The 9,476-nt window shown below is 47.2% G+C and overlaps 1 protein-coding gene across 1 annotated transcript in view; it reads right to left on the reverse strand.

Annotated features, from left to right (window-relative positions):
* Positions 1-8,377, reverse strand: part of LOC147010778 (annexin A2-like) — a 68,533-nt gene extending 60,156 nt beyond the window's left edge. The window contains exons 1-2 of the mRNA XM_085859060.1: positions 8,239-8,377; positions 4,563-4,635 (exon numbers count right to left, since the gene is read on the reverse strand). Coding sequence (XP_085715186.1) covers positions 4,563-4,625 — 63 coding nt within the window. The 5' untranslated portion in view covers positions 4,626-4,635; positions 8,239-8,377. The remainder of the gene's footprint in view (positions 1-4,562; positions 4,636-8,238) is intronic.
* Between the last annotated feature and the right edge of the window lie 1,099 nt (positions 8,378-9,476).

Genomic DNA, 9,476 nt, shown 5'->3' on the forward strand with positions numbered 1-9,476 from the left:
GTTGGTGGCAGGATTTGCACTCCGGCCACCGTAAAACCCTTCACTCCGCAAAATACAAAAACGCAAATAAATCTGAAAACCCACTCCATGGGAGTACCTCCTGTGCAGCTTCCCTTCGCAGGGCAGCTCACCGGATGACGGGATTGGGGAAAAGCCTTCGGGACCCCAAATCTTTGATGATAGGAGGGAAACCACAGGGTCACCTCCCTGGGTCAGATTGCGGGAGAGTGTGTCGGAGTGGTGCTGAGGTGTTGTCCACCAGACGGCGGTCTCCTTGGGTTAACCTGAGGCGGTCCCTTCGGGTGGGTGCCTGGAATGTCCTATCCCTAAGAGAGGATGATCACCTGTCTGTGTTATCATCTGAGCTCAAGCGTTTGGACATCGGGATTGCAGCTCTCTCTCTGAGGTTCGGAGACCGGAGTGTGGCGAGATATGGTGGGTGGTTACACCTACTATTGGTCTGGTCACTGATGGTTACCATACCCAAGGAGTTGCTGTGTCTAATAAGCTGACCCCAATGATAATTGAGGTAACACCGGTCAATGAGCGTATTATGAGATGAAGGATTCGTCACTCCTTAGGTGTCATTTCCCTGGTCTCTGTCTATGCTCCGACTGAGGCGAGTGATCTCACCGTGAAGGATGCATTCTACGCCACGCTCGAGTCTGTGGTTGATCAGTGCCCCAGACGAGATACACTTCCAGTCTTGTGGGATTTCAAAGCATCGACTGGAACTGATGGGGATGGTTATGAGACGTGTTGGTGCCCATGGGTCAGGAACTGTGAACCTGAATAGCACTAAGTTCCTTGACGTTGCAAGAAGTCATGGACTTAGGGTGGCTGGTTCATGGTTTCAGCGCCCACAAGCTCATCGCTGGACTTGGTATTCCAACGCTGGCGGTGTGGCAAAGGAGATTGACCATGTCCTCGTTGATGGTCGCTGGAGGATGATCCAGAACTGCAGGGTCTACCGGAGTGCTGATTTCCTCAATACTGACCACCGGCTTGTTGTAGAAACTCTGAAGTTGCACCTTAAATCCAGGAGGATGGTACCATCCCAGCCGAGGATGGATGTCGGCAAGCTCAAGGATGAGAGAGTAGCTGAGGAGTTTGCGAACAAGGTGAGTCGAGATTTGGGGGGTCTGGGTGCTTTGGGGGGTCCTGAAGAGTTATGGATTACCTTCAAGACCACTGTCCTTGATGTTGCCGGTAAATGTCTTGGAACTCACCGCAGGGCAAAGAAGAATTTTGTCTCTCAAGAGACATTGGATACCATTGACCAGAGTCGCAGGGCCAGGCTGAATGGCAGAGCTGAGCTGTTCAGGGAGCTGAGGCGTAAAACTGAACGTGCGCTAAGGGTGGACAAGGAGGCCTATGTGTGAGGAATCTGGGAGGGGGTGGAGCATCACCTGTGGTCAAGGGATTCTCGTCCCACTTACAGGGGAATTCGCACATTGCGTTCATCCAAGCCCATCCCTCGGAGCACTGCAGTTAGAGCAGAGGGTGGTAGGGTCTAAGCGCCGCTCGCATTCTCTCTTTTCTTTTGTCCAGTTCATTTAAACGTCTATTTCTCCATTATTCGTGAATATAATTCGATGAAAATTGACAGGCATATACTGGACACATGTGCAGGCACTAACTGAGCCCAAAGTGCGATTGCGGCCCATTTTGGCCCATTTTCTTAAAATTGTTATTTCTCGGTTATAAGTGGAAGGAACCGAACCAAACTTGACAGGTATATTCTGGAGACCATTCCCCAGATATTAACTCAGCCCAAAGTGCGATTCTAGCCCTTTCGGCCCATTTTCTTTAAATTGTTATTAAAAAAAATTAAATGCGCTGGGAGATGCCCAACTCAAAACGAAGTCACAAATGATGATATGAAACGAGCCTCATATCACTCTTGTGAGGTGTTCTGGTTTATTTTTCTGATGCGATGAAAATCTTACCAAATTTCAAAACTGTCTGTCGTCCGTGCTATCGCTCACCTGAGAGTTGTACGAATGAACTCCCACGGGGTATGTTCACAATTCGAACTTGTTATGTCATATTTCCTTTTGCCTGCAAGTCGATCTCGATTACCCGAGTCAAAGTAACTCCAAAAGAAATCAAGTCAAAGCTAAAAAAAAAATAGCGCTGATGAATACAGGTTTTGTAAGTCACGAATGTGTTTAAGTTAGCTTTATATTGTTATGTTTGTGGGGTCGATGGAGAAATTGCAGAGTAAAGATTTGACTATATGGAGTAGCATGGTCCGTGGACGACCAGGAGACATTTGGATGCAATTTAAGTCAGGAAAACTGTCAGCTTAAGATTGTTACATGTTACACTAGGGGGGGGGGCAGTGCTGTGTTTATTAGGTCAGGTTTAAGGCTAATTTCTCCCAGTATACGATTGCCCTCTGTGAACTTTTCCTAGGTTTTTGCATGTACAAAGCTATAAAAGAATTACGTTCTTATAACAACAACAACAACAACAGAGCCAAGCATTCCGAGCAGGCAAGAAACCCCACCTTCTTGACTTCAGACTAGCAAGTCAGGCCCCTGAGGCTGATGATTGGTTGGTGTGACGTGAGAGGAGAGGGCATGATCGGAGAGCAGATAGTTGGGTGAGGAGCGCAGTTGAGACAGAGGGTCTTGTTTTTGCTCTCCTCTCGGAACGACTAAATAGCAGCGTGATTTTCGTGTTCATGCTGTGTGAATTTGCCTGTGTGTGAATTTCATGCTGTGCATCAGAAGAATCGGAAGAAGATGAGTACATTGTTCTTGAGAAAGAAACAGCACATGGTATTTGTAGTCTTTGGTATTTCCCTAAGGTCAGGGTCAGAATTGAACCACTGACCTCTTGGACTCAGAGCAGATATTCTAACCACAATGGCACTGAGATTTGTGCACCTTATGTCGATCGCCTCTGATAACCTTCAATATCTGTAGATATCTCTTTCTTTCCCCAGCATTTTGCTCCACAACAAAGTTCACCTCCGCCATCGAAGGTGGATGAAGATTGTTTTCACCCTGTCTGTCTGTGTGTGTGTTTGTTTGTGAACAAAATATCTCAAAATGTTGTGGACGGATTCGGACGAAATTTGGTGGAGAGTCTGGGTATGTGACACGGACGAAATGATTCGATTTTGGTGAAGATCTGGATCTGGATCCAATAATTTTTTCAGCGGTTTTTTTCACCACTAGGAGATCAGGCCAAAAACAATATATAGCAGGATATCTCAAAAAGTTGTGGATGGATTCAGACAAAATTTTGTAGGCAGGTTGGGTGTGTGACGAGAAAGAATTGATTCGATTTTGGTTCAGGTCCGAATCCAGATCCGACCTATCAGTGGGATAAAAAACGTCAACTAATCAGCCTGGCGGGGTATGCACTCTACCGAGTGCCTTTCTAGTTCATTTTGTTTTAGAATATCTGATTATGGCACAAACTCCAAACTAATCAAGGAATACTTTATTATAAACTTTGATAATATGGTGCTCAGGTCATTGTTTTGTCACTTTACCATGTTCGATGCAGGGGATCTTTTGGGTGCATAATTTTTAAAAAATTTCATCAAAATGTGATATTTTGACATTAAATAAATAAAATTCACACTTTTAAAAACATTACCAGATATTGAAAAGATACTAAACTCAAACTTCAATAACCAAGAATTACTTGATCTAATGCTTGTTATGCCAATTTTTTCTTGAAATAGAGTTTCATCTGTAATTATATGTTCATTATTTAATCTAAAGTAAAATATTTTAGTCAATGGGGGGGGGGGGGGAGTTAATTTTCATAATCATGAAAAAAAATACATATAGCATATTGAAGATGAACTCTTCATATATTGATCCAACAGAGGTGGGAGAAGGAAGGACACTGGAGTGTGTGAGGTCGGAGTCTTTTTTTTTTTTAAATTCCTCTCCAAGAGAGACTCATGGAAGAGTAATGGTGAATCGACAATGCTGTAAACCAAGGACAACAATTGGACACAACCAGATAGGGAATAAATTAACAGGAAAAGGAGAGAGACAGATAGACAGACACATGGGGATGAAATACTGAAACCAGCAGAGTTAGGAAGGATTAATGGGGGGGTAATGAAGTTCATGGATCGGGATGGGGGATGACATGAGGTGGTGGTGCACTGCCTGATTGAATCCCTGGAAGGAACGGTGGGTAAGAACGGCCTAGATAAGGCAGTTCTCTAGACGGTAGAAGAGAGGAACAATGGAGTTGAGGTGTGCCGTTGGCCTGGATATTGGAAGTTTAACCAGAAGGTGGTTACTGTAAAAAAGTTTCAGAGAGGTGGTTTTATTATTTCTCCTGGTTAGTCTTCACATCTGAGCACAAAGCATACCCAAGTTCAAATAGCATATGCTGTATGTCTGACTTGTCAATTGCCTCTGAATTACCTTGTCCTGCATGGATACCTGTGCAGATTCCTCCATGAGCATGAGGCTGATGACAGTGAAATACTAGTAGTCAAATTATTTATTTAAGCACCAGACGGGCAGTGAATGTTAACCCGAGTGTGTGTACAAGCTTCTGTGTTGTTCTTTCTTCCATACCGTCATTTCGGTCTGTCCCTCCTCCATCGTGACATACTTCAGAATTTCCGAAACCATCGACATGTTGGACAGCCTGTCAGGTACAACCACCCATTGTCAGAAAACAGTGCTGTAAACCACACTAAAGAACCACCATTCAAATCTATACAAACCACATTTCACAGGTTTATCAAGGCAGCTGTTCCACACGCTTGTAATTTCCTTATGGAGATCAAGGACCTCATTGGCATCATGTTGTTCTCTACTTATCTACCGATTCTCTGAAAATAAGCTGTAGTGGTACCAGAAGACAGTCAAGAAAGGTCTACAGACAGCAAGAATTTTCAAACTATGAATAGAACAAAGGAAACGTCGTTTCATTCACAGATGGATGGAATCCCTTGAGAGGAAAAATAAAATCACGACTCGAGGATATGGAAATAATTTGGTCATTCCTCACATTTCAGTGCTTAATAAGCCGAATTTCTTCTGAAAAACTTCTCAACCCATTGTCAAACTGTAGATTTCCAATTTTAACTTAAAGGATATATATATATATATATATATATATATATATATATATATATATATATATATATATATATATATATATATATATATATATATATCATGTTGCATGAGAGACTTGGTGGTGAAGTGGGTAAAAGCATTGTTGCTTGGCCCTCATTGTATGGGATTGATGCCAATGGTTACTCAGTGGAAATTTCCGCTCCCTGCGAGGCGTGGTGACCTGTCCATGATTGTTCTTTACCATGGAAACCCTCAAGACGCTTGTCGATGCTCTGCCAAGAGTCGTGGTCTCCATCCGACCACGACTACCTTGCACAGCTCGCTGGATGTTATCGCTTTTAATTTATCCGCCAAATTTACTGAAAACTCCTGAGAGGTTCTGAACTTAATGGGTTGAAAACTCCTCTCGAATTGGGACAACACGCATGTACGATCATTTTCATAAACACAATACAGTATTACCTCTCATTTATACACATTTTGACGTTTTTCAAAAAAAAAAAAAAAAAAAAAAAAAAAAAAAAACTTCAATTTTTTTTTTACTTCTTAAATATGACTGTTAGTACGTGAATAACATTTGAAAGGAAGTCCAGCTGATCATATAATGAACAAAACATTTAAAAATGTCGAACAAAACATGTTAAAAAGAACAAAACATTAAATGGACGTCGAACTGGCGTGGTCGTCCATCGGACTGACGTCGACCTGGCGTGGCCGTCCCTCGGACGGACGGCGAACTGGCGTGGTCGTCCCTCGGACGGACGTCGAACTGGCGTGGTCGTCCCTCGGACGGACGGTGAACTGGCGTGGTCGTCCCTCGGACAGACGTCGAACTGGCGTGGTCGTCCCTCGGACGGACGTCGAACTGGCGTGGTCGTCCCTCGGACGGACGTCGAACTGGCGTGGTCGTCCCTCGGACGGACGTCGAACTAGTAGTCCCATCTACCGGCATTAGTTGATGGACTTTAAAGATACCACTGTGTCCTTCGTGAAGAATAGGTGAGCCATCGCCGGCACCTCAGACAAATTACAAATTGTTGCCCTGGTCTACAGTGGGCACTGTCGTGCTCCTGGAAGAATCAATACTAACCTACAGCCATTTGCCGCATCTGAAGATGACGACGTCGGGTGGCACTTATAAAAATTGAATTATTGAGTACTGTTTGCGTCTTCATACATCATCTTCCTTCGAAACACGTCATTTGAACCCCAGCAACGTTAAAATTGAGAATGCTTTTTAATGCAGAGAGGAGGTTTTAAGGTGGTTGTGCAATTTAAATATGGTAATTAATTAGTTAAACCCCTCAATCATCGGTTCTGTGCACGTGGTTAATATTAAAAATTACACAAATATACATTGTACACAGGAAGGGAGAAACCATTTAAAATTATTGTGCTTAATACTACAAGGAGACTACAAATGACAACGACAGGGTGATTGAGGGGTCGAGCGTGTGTATGGATGTGCTGGCGAACCCAGACGCAGTGAGCAGGGCGCGGCGTGGGGTGGGGCGCGGTGTGGGTTGGGGCGCGGCATGGGGTGGAGCGTGGGGTGGGGCGCAGCGTGGAGCGTGGGATGGAGCGTGGGGCGGGATGGGGTGGAGCGTGGGGTGGGGTGCGGTGTGGAGCGTGGGATGGAGCATGGGGCGGGATGGGGCGCGACGTGGGGTGGGGTGGAGCATGGGGTGGGGTGGGGTGGGGCGCTGCGTGGGGGTGGGGTGGAGTGGAGCATGGGGCGGGGTGGAGTGGAGCGTGGGGCGGGGTGGAGTGGAGCGTGGGGGTGGGGTGGAGTGGAGCGTGGGGTGGGCGTGGGGTGGGGTGGAGTGGAGCGTGGGGTGGGGTGGGGTGGAGTGGAGCGTGGGGGTGGAGTGGAGCGTGGGGTGGGGTGGGGTGGGGTGGAGTGGAGCGTGGGGTGGGGTGGGGTGGGGGGGAGTGGAGCGGGGGGGGGGAGTGGAGCGTGGGGGGGGAGTGGAGCGTGGGGTGGGGTGGGGCGGGGCGTGGAGCGTGGGATGGAGCGCGACGTGGGGTGGGGTGGAGTGGGTGTGTGGGGTGGGGTGGGGTGGGGTGGGACGCGGCGTGGGGGTGGGGTGGAGTGGAGCGTGGGGTGGCGCGTGGGGCGCAGTGGAGCGGAGCATGGGGCGGAGCGTGGGGTGGGGTGGAGTGGAGCGTGGGGGTGGAGTGAAGCGTGGGGTGGGGCGTGGGGTGGGGCGCAGCGTGGAGCGTGGGATGGAGCGTGGGGCGGGATGGGGTGGAGCGTGGGGTGGGGTGGGGCGCGGCGTGGAGCGTGGGATGGGGCGCGACGTGGGGTGGGGTGGAGTGGAGCGTGGGGTGGGGTGGGGTGGGACGCGGCGTGGGGGTGGGGTGGAGTGGAGCGTGGGGTGGCGCGTGGGGCGGAGCATGGGGCGGAGCGTGCGGTGGGGTGGAGTGGGGTGGGGCGCGGCATGGGGTGGCGCGTGGGATGCGGCGTGGGGTGGGGCGGAGCGTGGCGGGTGAGGTCGCCAAACGACCGCCTTAGTGTGGAGATGTTACGAGGTCGTGCGGTTTTTTGGGGGGGAGGGGGGCTCCTTCTCCAACAGCGCAATAATACGATCCACATAGTAATTACACATTTCACCATGTCTGTGCAAAGAGGGAATAGGTTCTCGCGGATGGGCGCAAGCCACAGCAATGGTGGGTCCACGCAACACCAACAGCTGCACCGTGTGGGCTATTTCTGACCGATTTGTCGACACACACACACACACATATATATATATATATATATATATATATATATATATATATATATATATATATATATATATATATATATATATATATATATATATATATATCACAAGTTCCAAATCAAAGGCAGGAAAACGGGTTGAGTGTTCTTCAGCTTGTACCAACATCAATAAGTACTCACAATACAGAAACGCCATGAAAGATTCCTCCAGTGATCGTTGGACGATTCATTCACATCTCGCTCATATCACCATTTCAAAAGCTCGAGGACTTATCTCAACAAGTCAAACTACAATCCTTATCAATACTCAGATTTACAAACAAAAAAGGTAATTAAATAAACTGGACCATTTAACATAAGTCTCATGATGTGTGCTCAACTTTAAGTTGAAGACCTTTCAGTTTACAAGGAACTCTCAGACGGAGCACGGGTCCTCACCTTCGTCGATCCCGTTTTTCACCGCTTATACCGCAACACCGAGACCCGATCGGTGCGCGCCTTGGAGAAAACTTGGATAGCTCCGCCCACGACACGCCCTCGACACGCCCTCGACACGCCCACGACACGCCCTCCACACGTCCCGCTGTTATTTCGCGCAACCCCCGCCCGCACCGTCCACGTTGTGTTCTTTGAACAGAGCTCTCAACGCATCGTCTCAATGCGAGTTCAATTAATCGCTCAAGAATGTTTTAGATCTCAACTTTAATACGTTATCCATATTGATCAATTAAATTTTACTACAAATCATTGTGAGACATTGAATAACAAGGGGGCCTCGATTTATGAAGGAAGCACAGAGGCAGAAACTTTGAACCTCCTCCCAGGAATCCTCCCCGCCGCCTCGTGTACGCGTTGGTCCTAACCTCCAGATTTACTAGCTCGACTACTTGGGAAAACTTCAATCAATTTCTTCACTAGAAATTTTAAACTGATGTGGGAGAAAAAAAAACCTTCCGTTTGTCAGATCGTATAACAATGTCGCACATTGTGTAAACGGAAAGGTAGACCGAGGAGGAACAAGAAAGAAGAGTCTTGCCAGAGTACTTGTCTTGGCAAACACTTACAAAACCCGGGAACGAGACGAGAGCAGGCCGCCCATGGTGCCCCCCCCAAACACACACACACACACACACACACACACACACACACACACACACACACACACACACACACACACACACACACACACACACACACACACAAACAAACACACAAACAAACACACAAACAAACACAAACAAACACACAAACAAACACACAAACAAACACACACACAAACACACACACAAACACAGAAAAACACACACAAACACACACAAACACACACACACACAGAAACACAGAAACACAGAAAAACACACACACACACACACACACACACACACACACACACACACACACACACACACACACACACACACACACACACACACACACACACACACACACACACAGCTGGAATCATAGATAGATATAATACTTGGTGGTTAAAAAGACAATGTTGTTGTTTGGGCACGTTTTATTTCTCTTCCTTTCCCCTCATGCTCACTTTCTCCTTCAACCTTTCCCTCTGCACCCCCCCACGTACATCATGGGGCGGTCTTCGAGTGCTCTGTCAACGTACTCTATTTTGTTCAATTCTGAACTACCCCTCCCCCCTCTATTCTTGACAAGTT

This window comes from Eptatretus burgeri, chromosome 16 (genome assembly GCF_056783735.1).
Source record: "Eptatretus burgeri isolate ZD-2024b chromosome 16, Ebu_testis_v1, whole genome shotgun sequence".
Classification (NCBI taxonomy): Eukaryota; Metazoa; Chordata; class Myxini; order Myxiniformes; family Myxinidae; genus Eptatretus; species Eptatretus burgeri.